The sequence below is a fragment of the Cervus elaphus genome, chromosome 12 (genome assembly GCF_910594005.1).
Source record: "Cervus elaphus chromosome 12, mCerEla1.1, whole genome shotgun sequence".
NCBI classification, from domain to species: Eukaryota; Metazoa; Chordata; class Mammalia; order Artiodactyla; family Cervidae; genus Cervus; species Cervus elaphus.
The window spans coordinates 24,659,167-24,683,326 of NC_057826.1; the positions used below are offsets into that span (position 1 = coordinate 24,659,167).

Sequence of the window (24,160 nt, forward strand, 5' to 3'; positions counted from 1 at the left end):
TTTTCTATCAAGATTGTGAAATTCAACAATTTAGTTTCTAGCATCCAAGATTCATTCCTACAGTAAATCTTTACTATTGAGAAAAACAACTCTTTTTTTTTTCTAGGCCAGTTACGTGTACTTGTATCTCAACACAGAGCACTTCAGAGATTCAGGAGAAGTGGATATCTACAGCAAAGAAACAGGCAGATTAACATAAGGGAGAGAAATACGTTGGTGCCAGTATTTGAATATTACCTTTTGTTCCCTCTATTGTCACCTTCTGTCCCCTCTTAAATTTCCTCTTCATACTTGGAAAAAGATGAGAGGAAAATCTTGGCACAACTCTGACACAGTAGTTGAAACCAAAGGTCAGCAAACATTTTTCTATAAAGGGCCAGATAGTAAATATTTTAGGCTTCCTGGGCTTCTGCTGCTTTTGAAGCAGGAAAGCTGCCATGGGCAATATGCAGGGAAAAAAAATGTGTGTATGTTCCAATAAAACTTTATTCACAAAACCAGGCTATGAGCCAGATTTGGCCCTTGGACCATAATTTGACAATTCTTGGTCTAAATTAATAAAATGATTGTTAAGATACTTTGCCATTCTGCATAGAATTGGTAGTGTCAATTAAAACATGCTGAATTTCCTGCAAAGTAAACTAAAATGCTCAGTATACTAGGTAAGAGAAACTTGATGGCTGGTGCAGATGGTTTTATTTACATCACATTAAATACAAGCTATGACCTACCTTTACCAATAAAGAAAAGTAAAAAGCAGGTCTCCTCTTTCTCTAACAACCCTCAACAACCTATCAGCAAATATTGAAACAGGTTCTGACCAAGCATTACCATTGGCACTGCTATCAACTGAGCCACCATCTTCTCTCATCTGAATTGTTACAGTAACCTCTGAACAGGTCTCCCTGCTTCCACCCTTGCCAATCTCTACAGTCTGTTCTCAACATAGCAGCCAGATCCTGTCAAAATGCCAGTCAAATGATGTTATACTTTTGCTCTTATGAACTGGCTCTTCATCTCACTCAGTCAAACTCAAAGTTATTACTTTGAACTACAAGGCCCCAGACAATATGGCCTCCTTTACCTCTTTGATCTCATTCCTACTACTGTCCTCACTGTGGACTCTATTTCAGCCACATAATCTTGCTATTGACCCCAGAACGTGTCGGCCTTGTTCCTACTTCAGGGTCTTTGCATTTGCTCTTCTCACTCCTGGAATGCTGCTTTCCCAGATATTCATCCACATGGCTCACCCAAATGTCCTTTAAATCTGTGCTCACTTTCTGTTTTAAAAGTCTTTCCAGACTCTCACTTAAAAATTCAGCACCCAGTTACCATCACATCCCTTGATTCTCCTTCTTTTCCTTCCCTGCTTTATTTTTCTCCAAGCAATTATCATCTTTTGATATATATCATTTACTTCTTTATTATCTTCGTCCAGCTTCTAGAACTTAAGCTCCATGGTAGCAGAGTACTTTTTAAACCCGCCAACCACCACAAATCAGCCTATAGAACAGTGGTGATCACACAGAAAATGTCCAGTAGACATTTTTGAATAGATAATTAAATTAAATGAAAAAGTAGCAAAAAATTCTTCAAGAATTTTAGATGAGATAATATTGATAATTTTTATTCTTTCACAAGTCCAATTTTGTGCTAGAGAACTTCTGGGAATAATCCTTAACTAGTTATAACTCCAGCTTTACTCCACCACATTTTGTATTAACTCTTCCATTTAGAGAATGCTTATTAAGTATGTACTATTTGTTTCTGAAAATTATAAAATTAGACATTTATTTCTATTTATCAGAAAAGTATGGTCCTTGAGAAACTCAGAGATTAGGGGTACCCACCCCACACACAGTTGAAAATGCATATAACTTTTTGATTCACCCAAAGCTTAACTACTAATAGCACTACTGTTGACCAGAAGCCTTACTGAGTACATAAACAATATTAACACATATTTTGTATGTTACACGTACAACAAATATCAAAGTAACGGGTCCAGAGTACAAAAATGTGGACACCATTCCTTGTAAATAAGCAAATCAGAAAGATTCCAAATCAGAGGAGAAAAAGCTTTGAGAGCCAGATAGGTCTCTCAGTTTGGGGTCTATCTCTTACTAGCCTTTTTTTTTTTGACATCTTTGAGATATAGTTACTTCATTTTAAAATAAGTATTATAATACCTGCCATATAGTTTTTTAATACCTGCCATAGTTTTTTAAAGGCTTAATGATAATATAAACAAAGTAGTAATATATGTGGTGGTTGCTTGCTGCAGACTGAACATCTGTGGTCCTCTTAAATGCATACACTGAAACAATGCCCAGTGTGATGGTATTCAAGAGTCGGACCTGTGGGAAGTGCTTAGGTCACGAGAGTGGAGCCCTTATGAATGAGATGAGTGCTCTTATAAAACAGACCTAACAGAACTCTCTAGCCTCTCTGCCACATTGATGGCATGGTGAGAAGGCAACCTCTATGAAGCAGAAAGAGGTCATTCATCAGACACCAAATCAGCCAGTATCTTGATCTTGGACTTCTTAGCCTCCATAATTGTGAGAAATAAATCTCTGTTGTTCATAAGCCATGCATCTGTGGTATTTTTGTCACAGTAACCCAAATACACTAAGACATTGCTATTTATGCTAGAATGACTCAGAGAGCTGCTTCAGAGCTTTTACCTTGTGTCTGAGGAGGACCTACTAATGATTCTAAGAGGAAGGATCCATTGGGTATGAGGATGACAGTGTATGTGGGACTAATGGCCAGTCAGAAAAATGACCCGATAGTCAGTGCTTTATAGCACCCTGAAGAAAGGGACTGATCAGTAAGGACTCATTTAACAGATAATGAAACCAGCCCTTAACAACTGTGACTTCTGTAGGAGTATATGACAGCCTCAGTTCTCTTTTAGTCCTGGTTCTTAACTAAATGATAAACCATTTAGGAACAAAGAAATGGCAGCCCACTGGAAAAATTAAAGTTTTATTTACTGTCATAGAAACTCATCAGAACTAAATATAATACACAGAGAATATCTGGTAATAGACCCTTTGAGTAAAGCAAAACTATTAATAATATACAAATAAAAATTCAAAATCATAGCTACAGTTTAGAATATTCACCCAACTAAGACTGGAACAGTTTTATACAATGCTTTGGAGTAACAGGGTCTTCTGTGAACCATTTCAGGCATTTGTTCAATGTGTCAACATTATTCATGCACAGGACACTTCACAGCTTGACTATTTCCATGTTTACCCTTTTAAAATAGGGCAAGAATCTAATACATGATGCTTTATCTATTTTTATACTTATTATTGCAATCTAAGATTCAAAACACTTCTTTTCATTGAAAGAGCAATTTTAGTTGGAAAAACCGTATCTACAACTTAATGCCTCCCTAAGAAATTAACTTACAGTCTTATACACTGAACAGAGGTTCAGGTTTTTTTCAGATTACAAAACTGAGGCCCCTATGGACTATCATGTAGCCTACAATATCATTTTATAGTTGCTAGGGGAAAAGTCACCGCTCGTATGAAATTGTGTGCCTTCATCATGGAAACAGGAGATGTCTTTAACTATAATGGTGTTATAGGGCTGTTGAATTTTATTTAAATTATTTTCTCAGTTTCATAATGCCTCTTTTCCATTACTCTTATATTATTTTTTACATTTCATAGGTTTCATCATATCCAAACACAGTCATTTGCTTTTTCCTACCCATTAAATAGGAGTAATCACAATTTTTATTGCAAATCTCAACTTTAAAAAACAATGTTGGTTCTGGAGAGGTAATACAGTGGGATAAATAATCAGTCTATCAGCAAATGTCAAAGGAATAAAGGAAATTCAATATGCTCTGCACGGCGTTACATTAAAGATAAACATACACACAGACAAATAGCAATACATTCCACAACAATCACTATACAGTCTCAAGCAGGTAAAAACTACATCAGGTATAATTTAGAGGGGAAAATTCTTTGAAATACAAACATTGGCATGGTTTATGCTTTCATGTCATAGTAATCAAATCATTACTTCACCACTGGGAATGAAAGCTGATCTCTGTATTTTTTAATAAATTAGAAAACATAAAAGTGAATGTTTTTACCAAGCTACATCAGTACTAAGTCTTAGCAATCAATAATTCATATTCATCTCAATCTCTGTCAAGAAAGTGGAATAACCAGTCTCATAACTAGAAGACCAAAGACCAAAAAAAAAAAAAGGACACTAATTTTTTATGATGATGCAATCAGAATCACAAAATAAGTCACTCTACTCCTATAGTCAACTAAATTGAGCTTGCTTTGTAAATAGTTTTTTCCTGGCCTCCCCACGCAGATCACATAAAGAAGACAAGTCCAGGAAATGACTTTAAATTCAACCTACAGTTGGCCCCTGAACAACACAATTTGAACTGTGCAAGTGGTCCAGTTATACACAGGTTTTTAAAAACAAATATTGGAAAAAATTTTTCAGACTTGAGATGATTTGAAAAAACTCACAGATGAACCACATACTATGGAAATAGCAAAAGAATTTTTGAGAAAAAGATGTATCATAAATGTGTAAAATATATGCTGGTACTCATCCATAGGCATAAAGTGAATGATATTTAATATAATATTAATAATGTGCTAGTTTTCTTACTGTTTTATAACTTTGCTTTCAAAGAGTTATATTATTATAGAGTATTCCTTCTTTATAATTAGAGAAACTGCATATTAGCCTATTATCATAGGTTTTTTAAAAAATGTAATATTTCTAATACTGTGTTATGTATATGACTGTAAAACTGCTATAAAAATTTTATAACAATTCATTTATTAGTTTATAGTCTAGGCTACCACAAAGCAATTATATTGATTATATTCCTCCTTTAAAGCAATTATTGTTGATACAGGTATATGTATTGTTATAGCTGTAAATAAATGAATTTTTATGCCACCTTTTCAGTTTTGCTTTCTACTCTAATATGTATAATACCTGTAATGTTTTGTATCTTATAAAACAGTATAGATGTAGCTACTGAGAGACAATTCATCTTGTAAACAAAGGACATAAACTTCTAGTATCAATATAGTACAGTCCTGTAAATGTATTTTCTTTATGATTTCCTTAATAATATTTCCTTTTCTCTAGTTTACTCTCACTGTTTGCAGATGACATGATCCTCTACATAGAAAACCCTAAAGACTATACCAGAAAATTACTAGAGCTAATCAATGAATATAGTAAAGTTGCAGGATATAAAATTAACACACAGAAATCCCTTGCATTCCTATACACTAACAACGAGAAAACAGAAAGAGAAATTAAGGGAACAATACCATTTACCATTGCAACAAAAAGAATAAAATACTTAGGAGTATATCTACCTAAAGAAACAAAAGACCTATACATAGAAAACTATAAAACACTGATGAAAGAAATCAAAGAGGACACAAACAGATGGAGAAACATACCGTGTTCATGGATTGGAAGGATCAATATTGTCAAAATGGCTATACTACCCAAAGCAATCTATAGATTCAATGCAATCCTTATCAAGCTACCAACGGTACTTTTCACAGAACTAGAACAAATAATTTCACAATTTGCATGGAAATACAAAAAACCTTGAATAGCCAAAGTAATCCTGAGAAAGAAGAATTGAACTGGAGTAATCAACCTGCCTGACTTCAGACTATACTACAAAGCCACAGTCATCAAGACAGTATGGTACTGGCACAAAAACAGAAATCTAGTTTACTTAATTGTAAGACTACAGTACATAATATTGATACACAATACACAAAGCATGGCTTAATCAACTGTTTACGTTATCAGTAAGGCTTCTGGTCAACAGAAGGTTATATATTAGTGACATTTTGGGGAAGTCAAAATGTGAATTTTTGATGTGCAATGGATTGGAGTCCCAAACCTCCACATTTTTTAAAGGGTCAACCTGTTAGCTAAAGACATGAGGATATTCAAACAGAAAGATTCAGTTTCCTAGCCCATTACAAGAAAACATGGTGCCTGAAAACCATTCCACAGAAATTCTGGATTTTCAGTGACTTCATCCTAAAATCAAATCTCCTAGAAGTGTCCAAAAGCTGATAATCTGGCTGACTTGGTTTTGACTATGAAGATTACCAAAAATCTAGGAGGTGGATGGTGAATCTAAAGTCCTGAGGTATTAAAGCCTGGGAAATATTAATACAAATCCAGGCAAAGGACCAGCAGAACAGCACTGGTCATTTGAGGGTAGAATACACATGTCTGAAGATAAGTCATAGACCAGACAAACATCTGTGACTCATAGCTGACAAATATCAAACCCTTCTTCCAAAGCTGGCCTGCATTTATATTCTTTATGCTTGCTGTTAATTTTCCTATTTTTATACGTATTAATATTCACAAAACTGTTTTTAAATGTTCAAGTCTCTCTCAATTATGCCAATGAAGAACCACAAGCAGAGTATTATTTATACCTGATTCAAAATGCTGAAGAGGGAAACTCCCCCCAACGGCTGGCACAGAAGATGTAATTCAAACCCAAGGTGAAGGAACTGGCATTTATTAAAGCAAATGTGACTAAGGGAGGGTACACCATGAAACCTAATCCACAGGTCAATATGCACCAGGTGCAATACTTTGGTTTGCTTCTGGGACAGAAGCAAACCGTGCAAAGGATAAAACTGTGACCAGGAGACAGACAGGCAAACAGTGCTCCCACTGCCTCCCATGTTGTCTCAGGAGGAATTTTAGAATACCGCCATTCTGACAGCCCACACAGGCATACAGGAGTCCAGAAGGGCAGCAATAAAAAAAGCTCATACCACCACATAGGGCAATAATTATGCTATTTGGTGAGTGAGGTCCACTAGGCTTATGTTTAGGTTTCAGACCTTGAAATTCTTCCTGTTGAGCACTGTGACAATCTCCCCTTAACAGTGCCTTCCTCGCAAGATCTAGGAATTTTCTATATCTATCTCCTATGGGACTTTCCTTGGGCAGGTCTGACTACAGTCTACCAGATTCTACAATGTGTTAGTAATTGTGGAAAGTGTTTTATATATTTTCCCACATTTAATCATCACAATGCTACATTGCAGGAATTATATCTCCATGTGTGGAAGAGAAAAATAAAGCTCAGAGAAGTATTTAGCAATTAAGAGAAAGAATTTAGATAGAACAGCTCTGCTACTTAATTGCATAAGCTATCTAAATTCTCTAGGCCTAAGTATAGCTTTTTTGTAAAATAAGGAGGCTTGCCACATAGTATTGCTCGTGCGTGCTCAGTCATGTCTGACTCTTAGCAACCCCTTAGACTGTAGCCCGCCAGGCTCCTTGTCCATGGAATTTTCCAGGCAAGAATACTGGAGTGGGTTGCTGTTTCCTTCTCCAGCGTATCTTCCTGACCCAGGGATTGAACCTGTGTTTCTTGTGTCTCCTGTTATGTTGATAAAACAAGAAAATGAACAGAGAGCCTTTATCACAGTGACTGGCACATAGGAAATCCTTAGTAAATTAAGTATTTTTAATGTAAAAAAAAATTTTGAGCTTGGAAACCACACCCAAGGAGATGTAAGGGTGGGTCACACAAAACAAGAGTTAGGGCCACTAGATGAGACACACTTTTCCACCAGATTCTTCTTCCAATGCAAATTTTATTTCAGGAGAGAATGTTTCCTTACAGAAGATGGAGAATCACAATCCGGCTGATAGAAATTCAGTAACAAGCTGAATAAGAGTAACTTCATATGACAATGACTCCCTTTGTCCAAGGATATTAAGAGGAATGTTCTAGTATCACTTAAATTCCTTAGTAGGAAAACAATCATACAAAAACATTTTGCCTAAAGATACTAAAAACTGGAGAAATATCTACATTCCAGCTTCATGTAAGAATCAAAATACATGTGAAAAAATTAAGATTATATATATAATAAAATAAAATACAAAGAATGATAGTGTTGAAGGTTCACAAAACTTAACTATTCAAGAATGAAGATTTCAGTTCTTGAACCTTTCAAAGACAGTTGAGGAGAGTCTACTTGATAAAGAGAGGGAAAAAAAAAACAAGCTATTGGACCACAATGGTTATGACTAGCAATTCTGATCAAATAAACCTGTGAGATATTAACTTACCAATATTCCTCTATAACCAGTCAGATACCGCACCCCTTGCCTGATTTGAAGTTATTTTTGTTACATATTCCCCTACACACAGTAGCAAAAAGCTAATCAGCTTAATTAGTCATAAGTATCATTCATCATTTGGGAAACATAGCTGTTCTCAGTCTTAGCAAAGCTGCTTTACAAATCACTGGTAATGAGATGATGCAAACCATGCAGGAGCAATGAGACTGCTACTTTACTAGGCTGCTTCTCAGTAGTTTCAGTCAACGTAACTGAGAAATAGCTCATCAGTTCTGTGAGCCCTCCTGTCCTTTAATAATTGGTATGATTTAAAATAAAAAAGAAACAACTCCAGTTAACTATTTCATAAACTGGTGTCTGGCACCATAAAGATGACAAAAAGAGCCAAAGCAACAACAATTAAGTGAAATGTATTTCTGAACAAGCAAAAAGTGTGGCAAGATAAAACTTTTCATGATATCCTCAGAAACTAACGGCCAAATCTAAAAATCATAAATCTAAGCACTGAATTTAAAACTATTACATAAGTAATCAAGTCATAATGACAAAAATAATCATTCTAAACTGCTGATTTCCCTCTTGCTATTTCAAAGAGGCCAGGGTCAATTCATGATCAATGATATCAGAAGCATCAAGTAAATGCGATGTTATTACTATGAAGCATGGTCACATAGAATCATTAGAATGATCATCAACTGAAAGATCAAATGATATTAATGCTTGAGATCAATATACCAGGTAATAATACTATTCTACTCTGTATTTATTTATTATACCTCAGCCCCTCTAAATTCTTAAAAAATAAAAACTCCTAAAAGTCAAAGAATATTATTAATTAACTAGCTCCCAAGTAACAGGCTAATCAGGTCAACAGCATTTTGCTAAAAATCTCAGGAGAGCTAAAACCCACATGATATTTGGAATCCAGGCTGCATTAATGGTAGGTATTTTGAGTAATGAACAATGAGAGCCACATTCTAGAAAAGAAATACGGTCCCCTCACTAAAAGAAACAGCATCAAGTGGGGAGCAAAAGAAAAGAGTTTTCCCCGCCCCCAGTTTACTGATAAGGCACACCAACATATAAAGACATGATTTTTTCTAAGAAACCTAACACAGCCTCTATCAGTGGTGAACCAAGAAAGAGAACCAGGGATTCTGCAAAGCCTCTGTTCTCAAAGACCAACAGCATCACTTAGGAAGATGTTAGAAACGCAAATTTCTCGGGCCCCACTCCAGGCCACTGAATCAGGAACTCTGAGGATGGGATAGAGTAATCCGTGTTTTAAGACACCCTCTAGGTGCTCTTGATGCCTTGCTGAAACTTGAAAAAGACTTAGGGTAATGACGACACACAAAAATTCTTAACAATTGGCACTGAGCACTTTTGACTTCCCCCATTGACTTTCTAATTTACCTATATGTTGAGAAGAGACTGTTGTGAGATATGCCACTATTTATCAGATGATAAGTACTGAATTTCAAATATCTTCATAATATCTATGACCATGACTTTACGAGTTAAAAATGTTTAGAAATTAAAATTTTTCTACTTAGTATGACAGTTGAAGACATTAGCAATATTTGTGATTAACTCAACATTTAGTGTTTTATATTAGGGTTCTAGGAAATTTATTCACTGAAAAAGGAGTTCTGCTCTTAGAATTGACTTATTTAAAATATACTTTCCATAATAACATTGCTATAAACCATTCATATTGTTCACACAAATAAAAAGAAATCTAATATACACTAATAAACATATACAAAAGGACTTCTGATTTATATACTTTCAATATGGTATATTACTCTTTGAAGAATTAAAATGAAAGATGTGCAATTTCACTTATCATATTAAACTATAAGGCCTAAGAGACAATAAAAACTGAGTATGAAAAAATGTGTAAAAACAACAAAGGATACATATTTTTTCCTTTTCAATATTAAACTGAATTTCCAGTTTCATCTGTAAAATAAATAGATTGGAACCAAGAGCTCACAGTCATCAAAAGAAAATAATGTTCCATATTCATTTTACTTTTCTCCTCTTCTTTGAAGGAAGAGAAGCACTATGGGATAAAACATAAAATCTAAACTAGTTCTCTGACTCTAACAACCCTAAGTTTATGATGAGCCAAAGTGGGTTTTTTTCCCCCCTCAATTTCCACATATTTTTAGATGCATTTAAAAAATTACTAAGCACAGGGTCCATGAAATATAAACAAATGATCAGATATATTTGGTAAGCAACATTATTTTTTATCATTCACATTCAAAGGAAGTTCATACTTCATTGCTTAGAATCAGAATTACACTCCAAATTGGAAACACTGTATTTTTAGTGATTGATGGATAACTGCAGTCTCATGACTACTTTTAGATACAGGGATCACTTAAATCCTCCAAAGTAAATCAAACATGGAGTCAAGGGCACGGAGTACAAAAATACAGAATGTCAGGTTTTTCTTCTGGTCCCACAGGCTTCCCTTCAGCATGACTCTGATAACACTTTAGATGCCCACCTCCAATTCCTCCCCTATATACTCTGTGATTTCTAACAAATACTGTTTTGCAGCATCCACTGTTAAAATCAACTGGGGCTTCTAGCTTTATACTTAGAGGTAAATGACTTTTCTCCTGTAACTTACCCTTCATACCTTTTGCGATTCTCAATTACAAGAGAATATTTTGACCTCAGTTATATAATTTTCTTTAGTTGCACAAAATTAATAAATCTTTCAATGGAATAGGATTTTGTTTTTGCACAGGGTGCAAAGTAGAGTGTGAAATAATCAAAGAATGCATATACTAAATAAAAAAGACATAACTTACTGATTGCAAACTAAGTAATGATTGCTTAGCACTGCAGGGTAGAGAAGGTATTGAATTTAGAGTTCCAGGCATCAGGAAACTACACTTTGTCAGGGGAAAAAATCAAATTACTAAACAAGAAACAATGATCTCCATTTATGAAAGCTATCCTTCCAGCAAAATACAAAGTCCTCAATTACTTTTGAGTCCCCCATCTCCATACACTGGATCAGTCACCAAGTTCTGAGACTTCTATTTTTCTCACATTTATCCCTTTCTATTCCTACTGCCAACTACCCATGTCCAGAAGCTCATTATCACTTACTTGGACTTCTGTAAAATCTTTCTAATTTCCTGACAACAGACTTTCCTTCACATGGCTCTCAGAAAGAGCTCTCTAAAATGCACCAGTAAGACTTGTATACAGAATAAAATGCAGAATGCTTATAACTCAATAAAAAGACAATTCCCCAAAATCAAGCATGTGATTTAGAAAAGATACTACACCAAAGATGATATATGGGTGGCAATTAAGCACATTAAAAGATGCTCAATAACATTAGTAAGGAATTGCAAATTAAAACCATAATGATATATTACTACACTATTAGAATGGAGGGGAGAAAATATAAAAACTGACAAAATCAAGGGCAACAAGATATGGAACAACTGGAAATCTTACACATTGCTGGTGAGAATACAAAGCTTGGTGATGCCTTACATAATTAAACATACACTCCATATCAGTTCAGTTCAGTTCAGTCGCGTCTGACCCTTTGCGACCCCATAAACTGCAGCACGCCAGGCCTCCCTGTCCATCACCAATTCCCAGAGTTTAGTCAAACCCATGTCCATCGAGTCAGTGATGCCATCCATCCATCTCATCCTCTGTCGTCCCCTTCTCCTCCTGCCCTCAATCTTTCCCAGCATCAGGGTCTTTTCAAACGAGTCAGCTCTTCACATCAGGTGGCCAAAGTATTGGATTTTCAGCTTCAAAATCAGTACCAATGAACACCTAGGACTGAGCTCCTTTAGGATAGACTGGTTGGATCTCCTTGCAGTCCAAGGGACTCCCAAGAGTCTTCTCCAACACCACAGTTCAAAAGCATCAATTCTTCAGTGCTCAGCTTTCTTTATAGTCCAACTCTCACATCCATACATGACCACTGGAAAACCCATAGCCTTGACTAGACGGACCTTTGTGGACAAAGTAATGTCTCTGCTTTTTAATATGCTGTGTAGGTTGGTCATAACTTTCCTTCCAAGGAGTAAGCATCTTTTAATTTCATGGCTGCAATCACCATCTGCAGTGATTTTGGAGCCCAGAAAAATAAAAGTCAGCCTCTGTTTCCACTGTTTCCCCATCTATTTGCCATGAAGTGATGGGACCAGATGCCATGATATACGCCATATATGACCCATCAAACCCATTCCTGCGTATTAATCCAAAAGAAATAAAAACATGTTTCCACAAAAACGTATACGTTAATGTCTATAGTAGCTTCATATATACATAATCGCCAAAAAATAGAAAACTCAAGTGTCCTTCAAATGCTGAATGGATAAACCAACTGTGGTACATCCATACTATGCTTATTACTTAACCATAAAAAGGAATGAACTACCAATACACAAAACAACATGTGTGAATCCCACATGTATTATACCAAGTGAAAGAAACCACACTCAAAAATCTACATAGTATGATCCCATTTACATAAAATTCTGGAAAAGGCAAAATTATAGGGACAGGGTACAGATTTGGTGAGTATAAGGGACTGAAGTTGGGGGTGGGAAGGTGCTGACTATAAAGGAGCAGAAGGAATTCTCCTAGGGCAGTAGCAATTCTGTATCTTGATTGCAGTGGTGGTTATAAAACTAGGAGCATTTGTCAAAACTCACAGAACTATAGACTAAATTATGTACATTTCATTGTAAATAAATTATGACACAATGAAGTTTATTTAGAAAGTAAAAAAAAAAAAGAGATCAGAGTTTCTATGGGAACAGAATTTTAACACATAAAGAAAGCCATTCTGAAAAAACAAAAGCCCATAAGTAATTTTGCTCTAACTGATGTCTTTCTGAACAAAAAAATGATGAGTGATTCAAAGGGAAATCTGAACAAGAAAACTGATAGACTCAACCTCTAACTAATTTTTTCAGAGAACATAGACTTTCAGTCCAGAGACTATAGACTATAATTTGGGCCAGCATAAAAAGAAAATGGGGATTTTGTGTAATGTAAAAATCACCAGAGACAAAGGTCTGTTTTAATTCTTATACTTAAAGATCTTGGAAATTAACAGTAAGATGGCATATGCTACATACATACAAATCCTATTTGTACATTCATTACTTTAAAGGTTATTTCTCTAATTTTTGGTTGTCCTTTGTTCATTATTTGTAATACGGTATTCTAATCTGGCTGCCTCGAGTTAAATTACTACCCTGTGAAGTTGTATCCTAAGTTCATTTTAAGTTCTGCTTAAGACAGCAAAAGAAACTGGGTATTTTGGGTCTCCTGCCTTTTTTGTTTTCAGCAAAATATTATTACTTAACATTTACTAAAAGGTAGTGTCAAGAAACAAAATGTATTTAAGATTTAACTCAACTCACAAAAAAATTAACATTGATTTACATCAACTTTTCAGGGCCCAACATTTTTTTATTTCCACATATTTTTTCAATTCCTACATACAGTCACAGAACCTAAGCACAAAATAATTTTTAAATAATTATTTTAATTTGGAAAAAGCCAAAAAATAAAATGGCTTCACCAACTCAATGGACATGAGTTTGAGCAAGCTCTGGGAGTTGGTGATGGACAGGAAAGCCTGGCGTGCTACAGTCCATGGGGTTACAAGAGTTGGACACAACTGAGCTAGTGAACTGAATTGAAAAAATTAAATTTTCAAGTAATTAAATCACTCAAACTTTAAAATTAAATATTCTATCAGAAGAGCCAAAATTTATCCTTTAAAATACCATAGAGTCTGCCCAACTAAAATCCTCTTCAGATCTGCATTTTCCTAAAAAACTGCAATAAGCAAAGCACAGAAGCACAAAGCTCCAATTAACAGAATCTTGGTGCCCAAAATCAGCTTAGGGTGGAGAAGCATTAAGGACAGAATCAGTCCATATTTGGTCTAAAGGTCTAAGTATGACCTGACTGCAAGTTAGGCAAAAATTTCAAAGGGACTGCTGAATCTGTGACCTAGTAAATCAATGCCGCTTGAAATTTATGCTCTTAAACTGCTATAGAGTATGTATGGATGTGAGAGTTGGACTGTGAAGAAGGCTGAGCACCGAAGAATTGATGCTTTTGAACTGTGGTGTTGGAGAAGACTTTTGAGAGTCCCGTGGACTGCAAGAAGATCCAACCAGTCCATCCTAAAGGAGATCAGTCCTGGGTGTTCATTGGAAGGACTGGTGCTGAAGCTGAAACTCCAATACTCCTGGAGTAACAGGCCACCTCATGCGAAGAGTTGACTCTTTGGAGAAGACCCTGATGCTGGGAGGGATTGGGAGCAGGAGGAGAAGGGGACAACAGAGGATGAGATGGCTGGATGGCATCACCGACTCGATGGACGTGAGTTTGAGTAAACTCTGGGAGTTGGTGATGGACAGGGAGGCCTGGCGTGCTGCAATTCACGGGGTTGCAAACATTCGGACATGACTGAGCGATTGAACTGAAATGAAACTGCTATAGATTCACTAATACTAAAATGAGTCCAATAAACTGACAGATTTTATTTGTAATTTCACTTAAAACAGCAAAGCAATATTTCAAAATAACTACAATATTGCTGATATGTTAATATATATGAATCTCTAGGTTGTGGGGTAATTCTTCTCCTCTTCACAGTGGTAGGCTGTGTTAATACAACAATTTTTCTTTTATTGTTCACTAATGAGACAGTAATTACCATCAGAATCCCACTGGGAATATAGACTTGCAAATATAATAGGCCTACGGACAGGTTTTACATATCTATAAAGATTCTCGGATACATTTTGTTCTGCATGAACACACCAGACCAAAATGTGTCCTTTGCCACGGAAGATAAACTCCACATTTTCAGAAATGTGCAAACAGGAGAAACAAATTTAACTAGGCAGATTTTAGGTTCTTCTTTCTAGCAACTAAATGGAATAGCAATTAACAGAATGCTCCTTTTTATCAAAAACTTATTAACCTTTCTCTAGAAATCTTAAAAAGCTGCTGAAGTTTTCAGTGTTTCAATTCAAAACATAACTGCCAGCCTCAGTATGTGTTCCAATGAATGTACTGTAATGTAAACTGCACACTCCACTTCACATGTCAGTTGTATAACAAGGAGATTTAGGAAGATATTTTAATGTATTGCTAGCTGACTGAGCACTACCTTTGGAGTTTAGTCAGGGCATAAAGATTTCTAGAAATTCATTTAAAATAATATTTTCTGGTGATGAACTACATTCGGTAATTATCGTCCATTGAGCCCTCAGGCACTCTACTGCTTCTGAACATTCAGTTCAGGTGCTCAGTCGTGTCCAACTCTTTGTGACCCCATGAACTGCAGCACGCCAGGCCTCCCTGTCCATCACCAACTCCCGGAGCCTACCCAAACTCATGTCCATTGAGTTGGTGATGCCATCCAACCATCTCATCCTCTATCGTCCCCTTCTCCTCCTGCCCTCAATCTTTCCCAGCATGGAAGGTATCATTTACCATTCAGCAGGGAAATTAACAAAGGTTCCCATTTCCCATTCTTAGATTATAATCTTTACTAAGTCCCAAATGAAATGTAAAGGAAGTACCTTTCATGATGTCCCAAATCTGACAGAAATTCATCGGCATGTCTTTGGAGTTCATTTCCTTCTAAATTCTTTAATTTCTTCAACTCACTTTGTAAAAAAAACCAAAGTTCTTTAGCTCCATTTTCAATCCTCCTCCTTAGGATTTCATGATCCTTCCCCAAACCTGTTGTCAAGCAATGGAGAGTATTAGCATTTCCAACATTCCAATGAAAGGATGCTTTCAATTATTTGTACTAATATCAGTATATTGAAGAGGAGAAACAATGTATGATTACCTACCATTTCTAGTTTGTTTCTTATAATTTTCAATCTGTTCTTTGGCCTTCACAAGCTGCTCTTCTAAAGCACGAATCCTTCCTGAAGCTGGTCCCTGATCAATGGGGCCTTCTGGTATTCTGTAGTTCAAGGAAGAAAACGTAAACATTTAGCTTATACGTTATGCAAGAAAATACATGCTTACTTTGCTAAAACATATTTATTGGTAACTCTAGAAGTCACTGGACCATAACACATATTAGAAGTACCAAATGAAATTTTCCCTCCAAAGGTAAGGGTAAGACATAAACACTGGAAAGATACTGAACACAGAAAAAAATAATCTAGCTCAGAGATGTATGATCTTTGAAGAATTAAGGAACCTTTAGAACTGTCACCTAAAAACTCATCATACTACTCTGAATAACACCATTAGTGCCAAAGTGATCAATTCTTTCACTAGTGTTGAGAACAAAGTTGAAGGAGAGGGTGACAAAAAGCCTTAAAAGGAGTACAAAAGCATGTAATTGAAAATGTGTCTATGTTCAAATATCAAATGCAAATTATTTCTAAATTAATCACAATATCAGGCCACGTAAACCTGTGCTCCAGTTCATGAACTTATAACCTTAGATTACTAAGCATTGGTTTTACAAGGAAGGGAAAGACAAGAATAGAAGATGAAGAATACCAGAAAAAACACCTGACGGTTAATGTCCTGTTTATGTTGGGAATGAAAACTACCAGTCAACAATATAAAATGTTGGAGCATAGCAGAGGAACTCCAGGATTTCTTGCTTATATTATCAAACTGTACTTACTTCTAACATATTTTGTTTTTATGTGACTTTTGACAGTATTCTATACTCCAATTTTGCCATAAAAGATATTCACATCCTAAGCCTGGAATCTGTAATGCTATCTTAGGTGACAGAAAACTGTATGTGTGATTCAGGATCCTGAGAAGGGGAAATAGGCTTGGATTACCCAAGTGAGCCATAAATTGTAACCACAAGTGTTCTTATAAGAGGGGAGTAGAAGGAAATCTTATTACAAAAGAGGAGAAGGTCATGCATATTACTTTGAAGATGGGAGAATGGGTCATGAGCAACAAATGCAAGAAAGGCATCTTTAGGAGCTGGTAAAGGCAAGGACAGATTCTCATCTGGAGTTTCTCTAGTGAATGTGGCCACACAGACACCTAGGTTTTGGCCCCATGTAACTCATTTCTGACTTCCCAAACTGTAAGAAAATAAATTTCTAATATTTCAAGCCAAAAAGTTTATGGTTATGTGTTACAGCAGCAATAGGAAACTAATACATACACACATATTTACATACATATATACAAATATGCATATATACTTTTGGAAAAATATTGAGAAGATTAAAAAAGGGCTGATTTTTTTCTTCCATAATCTATTTAAATGAGAAAATGTTTCTAAGTAGCTAGCACAGTGTCTGTCAATAAACCTTATCAGGACTACTGTATCTGGGCTCAGTCATTTTAGAGATGAGCTATAACCTGGGATATCTATTTGTACCATCGCAATCATTCCAGGAAAACAATTTTTAAACTATACTTGACAGAACTTAAATTTATATATCAACCTGATGAAAAAAGTAATTTAAAACTTTAATACCTTTTATAGTATTTTTATATAACAGATAAAGCCAAATTAACTTCAGAATGAATGCTTAGTAAAGAAGCTCTTGTTACAGTTATAAAGAAAGAAAGAAAGTGAAGTTGCTCAGTCGTGTCCGACTCTTTGCGACCTCATGGACTGTAGCCTACCAGGCTCCTTCACCCATGGGATTTTCCAGGCAAGAGGAGTGGATTCCTTCTTTAGGGGATCTTCCCGACCCAGGGATCGAACCCGGGTCTCCTGCATTGCAGGCAGACGCTTTACCATCTGAGCCACCAGGGAAGCTACAGTTATACTGGAGTAAATAAAATATTCTATAATTTCACATGAAATTATATGCATTAACACTGAACAGAAGCAGAAATGATAGTCATCCACTAATCGTGAATGTTCCAGGCTACAGAATTTGAATTTAAAAAAAAAGCTTCATTTGTATACAAACAACAGAATAATGGTAAAATGAAGAGAGTTGTTAGGTGCACAATTACCCAATTTATGAGCACAAATACGTATACATTCATAAATGAGGCATTTCCTGGTACATAATTTTTAAAACTTGGCTCTTAATCGCTTTCTGAATTAGATGGCTGGTTTGTAGGAATTAATTTGAAAACAAAATAAAATTACCACCTCTTGTAATTTATTATGGCAGCAATATACCATAGGATTAGGATGTCCTTTTCCAGAATACATTTTAGTGATACAAAATTTCAGTCAGTTGAAAGATATGTCCAGGTTCTTCTTTTTATCTCATTTCTTCCTACTTTGATGGAATAATGTTAGGGGAAAACAGGCATGAAAAAACAGCATAAAGTCTTTTCAGCAGAGTTCCATTAAGTATTAAATCCCATCTAATTCTAATAGAACAGAAAATAATTAGTGATTTATATTACATTATTATATGTAATAATGTAATCCAACTATGGATAAACTATAGATAAAGAAAAGTAACAGAGAAGTCAGTGCAAAAAATGAACACAATAAGGGCTTTTCTTTCCAAATCCCATACAGAAAAGAGTAAATCTGTAAGAACAATCTCTTCACCTGAATATTTAGGTAATCGAATGTTTTATTACATTCACTGTGCAGAAAGATATATAGAATATCTTCTGGCCAAGATGAAGTAACAGAGGTCAGATTTATCATTAAGCCTGGAACAAGTGAAAACCCAGGACAGAGAGGCCTGGTATGCTGCAGTCCATGGGGTCGCAAAGAGTTAGACATGACCTAGCGACTTAACAAGTGAAAACCCAGATAAAACGTATGAAACAACAGTTTAATAAAACTGGAATCTGGAGAAAGATGGAGGGCAAAATAGGTGATTCTTGACTTCAGTACTACTCAGGGAAAGAGTAACTAACAACTATTCACAGACTAGATACCTTTTTGAAGATCCCAGAACGAAAGGGTGAGTATGAAGTATCCCCCGCAACCATAATAACTGAGAGAAAGAGCATGAGAAGAGCAAGAGGAGTGGTTTCACTCTGACCTCCCCACCCCCAACCCCCAGCCCCCAGCTCAGTGCGGGGCTGCCCTGATGAGATTCCCTGGGCCTAAAGCTTCTCCTGCAGGAAAAGAGTGTAAGAGGACATGAAGCTTCCCCAGCATTCCAGATGCTTCCTGGGAGGCCCACTTAAGTACTTCATGGGGACTATTAGGAGAATCAGCTAAAGATAGAGAAGGAGGACGGGGCTCACAGCAGTCAGTGTGCAAATCTTGGCAGACTGCATTCCTACTAGCAGTTGGGCCTGAGCTGAGATCCTGACCAGCAACTCTGACCACTTGCAGAGATGAGCTTGTGACCCCAGCTGGTCTGGGAATTTGGTTGGCAGTTCTGCCTGGTTGGTTCCTCAGCCAGAGGGCTGTCTTGGAGGAGGAGCAAATTCTAGGGCTCTGCTGATACAGGGAAGCAAGTCAGCAGCCCTACTCAACTGCTGAGCATAGCCTTCAACCCACCCTTCCCCCCACCTTGAGCAGAAAGCCTGGCCTGAGACACTAGGCAGTCACTTGGCACATCCTATGACCACCCAAGCAGGGAAGAAAGTCCCTGGCCACATGCAAGCACTGAGCACAGCCTCCAATCTCATCCAACAGTGAAGACTGGCAAAAAATGCCAGGCATTGTGGGCAGCCATGAAGAACATCCTATGGCTACTTAGGAGGAAAGCAAGTCAGTGGGCCCACCCAACTGCGAAGCCCAGTGTACTGCCAACCTGACCAGGAAGGCTGGCCAGGTACCTCAGGCAGCCACAGAGACCATTCTGTAGGTCTGTTCAAGCAGAGAACTGAGTCAGAAGCACCATTCTACTGCTGAACATAAGTCTTCAGCCTCACAGGTGACCAGAGACCCTGGTTTCTGATGCCCGTCCTACATGCCCATTCAGGCGGATAGCCAAGCCAGCAGCCCTGCCCAACTGCAGAGCATGACCACTGGTCCTGTCTGACTGAGGAAGTCCAAAGAGTGTCCCTCAACAGCTTTGAAGCCTAGCCCCTGGTACTGACTATGTGGAGATCAGCCTTTGGCGCTGTATAGCAGCACAGCATAGCCTACAACCCATTCATTTGCTGAGCATGGCCTCAAAACCCACCCAGTTTGAATGCCCAGGTAGCCACCTCACCTAATCACAAAGCATAGCCTATGGCTCCACCCAACCAGTAAGCCCAAAAAGCAACCCCTCAGCCGCTGAGCATAGCCTTCAGCTCCACCCAGCTGTGGGGTACAACTGGCAGCCTACCTGGCCAAGAAGCCCAGCAAGAGACTGTCAAACAGCAGAGTACAGACAAGAGCCTCCTAAACTGCAGAACCCAACCTATAGGCCCACCGAGTTTTGGGGCACAGTGTATATCCCAATCTGATCCAGAAGTACACCTCGAGTTCCCGTCTGATCATAGAGCCCTGTGTATGGCTTTAACTGAGTACAGTCTTGCCAAAGGTATCATCAAGTCAGGGGGCACAGCTTGAGGCCCCATCCAACCATGGATGAATGTGGAGCTCAGCGTATGGCCCTGCTCATTCCCAGATTGCAGCCAACAGCACTCCCTGGACAGCAGGCCAGAGAACATGGCCCACAACCCTGCCTGACTAGGTGACCACAGAGCCCAGCAAACAGCCCTACCTGAACGCAGATCCCAGCCAACAGTTCAGTCTGAAAATGCGAAGCCCAGCTCTCAGACCTACCCAAATGCAGAAAAATAACAGTTGCTCTGTCCCTCAACCTCAGAGCACACACAGTAGCCTTCTCTAAATCGAGACCCTGAATGTAAGCACACCTTGTCTAAGGCTGCTACCAGCTGCCCATCCAGAGCTGATTGGTAAACGTCTCTCCCAGCTTAAGTAATCCAGTAAATGCTGGAAAAGAGACCACTTTCTCAAAGGAGAATATATCCACACAAGGACAGAAGGATCATGAGGAATCAGGTAAATATAAAAACACCAAATGAAACTAATAAAGCTCCAATCACTACACCCCAAGAAATGAAGATCTATCAACTGTCTAACAAAGAATTGAAAGCAATCCTCTGAAAAAAATTCAGTGAACTGTGAAAAAACATAGACAGCTAATAAAAATTAGGAAAACAAGGCATATAACAAAACTGTGAATTCAATAAGAAAACAGAAACCATAACAACAAAAAAAATCCAGGAAACCTAGGCCTGAAAAATACAATGACTAAAGAATTCAACAAAAAGCTTCAACAACAGACTTGATCAAGCAAAGAATCAGTGAACCTGAAGACAGCTCATTTGAAATTATCCAGTCAGAGGAGTAAAAAGAAACAAAAAGAAAAAGAGTGAAGGAAGACTAAGGAAATTATATATTCCCAAAATCAAATTATAAATTCCATAAGCAAAGCAATCTATGATTACTGCAGTTCTAGCAGGAAAAGAAAGAGATAAAGGGGCACATGTATATTATCTAGGGTGAAACAGAAGGCTTATTTTTAAAAATAATATCTAACTCTGGTGAGTTATTTGGACATCTAAATTCACGAAACTTGTAAGTCCCCAAGTAGAAAATCTTAGGGAGTATGATAAGGCTGCGGAATTCAAAATTAACATATACAGTTCAATGTATTTCTATATTTAGGAAAAAACAATGGGAAATTGATATTTCAAAGCACATTATTACTTATAGTAACAAAATCATGAAAAAATTAAATATGATGGAGTAAAAGAGATAAAATCTGCAAAGTAAAAATGATGAACTTTGCTTAGAAACTGACAGGCCAATTCTAAAATTCATATGAAATGGCAAACACCTAAAACAAATCTTTGAAACACTAAGAAAACTGAAAGACTAACACTATCTGATACCAAGATTGTAAAGTTACGATAATCAATATAGTGAGGTACTGCCATAAAGATAAAGAAATCAATGAAACAGAATAGAATAGGTCAAGGAATAGGACCATACATAGTATGCAAAACTGATTTATTATAAAGTCACAGTAATTTAGTGGAGAAAGAATAGCTTTTACAACAATAAAACTCATAGAAGAAAACAAGAAATATACCTTAATGATCATCAGTTAGGCAAAGTCTTCTTAGATATGACACCAAAGCATGATCCATAAAAGAAATAACTGATAAATCAGACTTCACTGAAATTTAAAACTCTTTATTTAAAAAGACACTGTTAAGACCATGGTGAGACATGACATAGACTAGAAGAAAATATTTGCAAATCTTGTATCTGTTAAAACATTTCTGTCTAAATTATATAAAGGATCCAATCATCAGAATACAACCCAAGTGGAAAAAAAATGAGAAAAGATTTGAATAGATACTTCACACACACACAAAATAAATTAAAAAAACATATAAGCATATTAAAAGATTAACATCATTAGTCATCAGAGAATGAAAGGAAAGCAGACTGTGTGGCTGGCCTATTTCACTGATTATATTTAATGTCATGGAATATGAAACAGGATTTCCTGTAGATAATCTTCATTTCTTATTAAAAATGCCAACATGTTCAGGTTTTCTAATATTATGCATATTTCAAAAATTATAAAATTCTCTGGAATAAAACATTTGAAGAAAATCTTTCAAACATGATGTTGTCCTTCTGATACACAAACATAAGCCATTTTTCACGGAATTCAGTGGCTCTGTTTAAAAACATAAAAATCAATAAATTTCTGCTTTGTGGTTAGAAGATGAAAAACAGTGAATCTGTAGCCTAAGTGATATGACTATACAGCTCTCTCAGATAAAGTAAACTTTTCTCATCAGAAATATATTTAATAGTTCATTTAAAATAGGTTGCCTTTCTTAAATATTAATACTTCCAATGATTTTTCCATGAATGTAATAAAGATCTTTATTAAGAAAAAGAACCTAGGCACAAATAAACAATATTAGGAATGAAAAGAAAATTACAAGCACAGATAAAGAACTTTAACTCATCACAAAATACTACATTTTCAGGCACCTAATGTTAAGATATGGAAAAAAATGACTTCTAGAGGAAACTGAAATATCAAAATAGATTCAAGAAGAAACAGAAATTTAATCAGTAATCAAAAAGCTATTTAAGTAAAAAGACTCTAAGACCAGGCATTTTTATATGTGAATTTCAAAAATATCCATAAAACAGTTATACAAATTTTTTCCTATGGAATATAAAAAGAGAGGAAGTTCCAAACTCCTACTCCTGAAATTAGTATAAAATTGACAGAAAAAATGGTATAAAGGTCAAGAAAAGGAAAATTAAAGGTCAACTAAAAATCTGTTTTCAAAATCCTAAGTGATATATTACCATAGCAGTATTTTAAAAAATACACCATGACTAGACTTTATCAAGAATATCCAGTTGGTTTATAACTAGAAAAGGTACTAATGTAAATTCAATGAAATAACAAGTTAAAGGCAATAATAAAACTATCTCAACAGAAACAGGAAATAAATCATTTGACAAAAGTTAAAATTTATCCATTATAAAATTCTTAAGGAATAGAAGGTAAACTCCCTAACTTGATAAGGAGTATGTATCAAAAAATTCACAGTAAAAATCACATTCCACAGATCAAAATTAAAAGTATTCTGTTTAAAGCTAGAAACAGCAGAAGAAATGTCTGCCATCACTGCTCTGTTAACCGCTGTTCTGGAAATCTTAATCAATGCAGTAAGAAAGAGTAAGACTTACAATATAGGAAAGGAACAAACAACTGTTGATATTCACAGATGATATGATCTTTAGCGCAAAAATACCAATATAATCTACAAACTAACTGCACTAAGTTCAAGAAAATTTCTAGAAACAGTATTAAGATATAAAAAATTAGTTTAATGTCCCTAAACAATAACCATAAATTACAAAATATATCTTTTAAATATATCACATTTAAAATAGCAAACAAAATGATAAGGAAGGAATAAATCTAAACAAATAGTAAGATATGCATGAGAAACATCAAATATTTTCTGAAGAAGTAATCACAGCCCAAATTGATTGGATATAATTTTAATAAAA

The 24,160-nt window shown here is 36.1% G+C and overlaps 1 protein-coding gene across 7 annotated transcripts in view; it reads right to left on the minus strand.

Moving 5' to 3' along the window:
- FUT8 (fucosyltransferase 8) overlaps positions 1 to 24,160 on the minus strand; it is a 314,874-nt gene that overhangs the window by 100,141 nt on the left and 190,573 nt on the right. For all 7 annotated transcript variants that reach the window (XM_043921010.1, XM_043921005.1, XM_043921008.1 and 4 more), the window contains 2 exons: positions 16,062 to 16,177; positions 15,783 to 15,945 (listed from right to left, as the gene is read on the minus strand). In XM_043921010.1, coding sequence (XP_043776945.1) covers positions 15,783 to 15,945; positions 16,062 to 16,177 — 279 coding nt within the window. The remainder of the gene's footprint in view (positions 1 to 15,782; positions 15,946 to 16,061; positions 16,178 to 24,160) is intronic.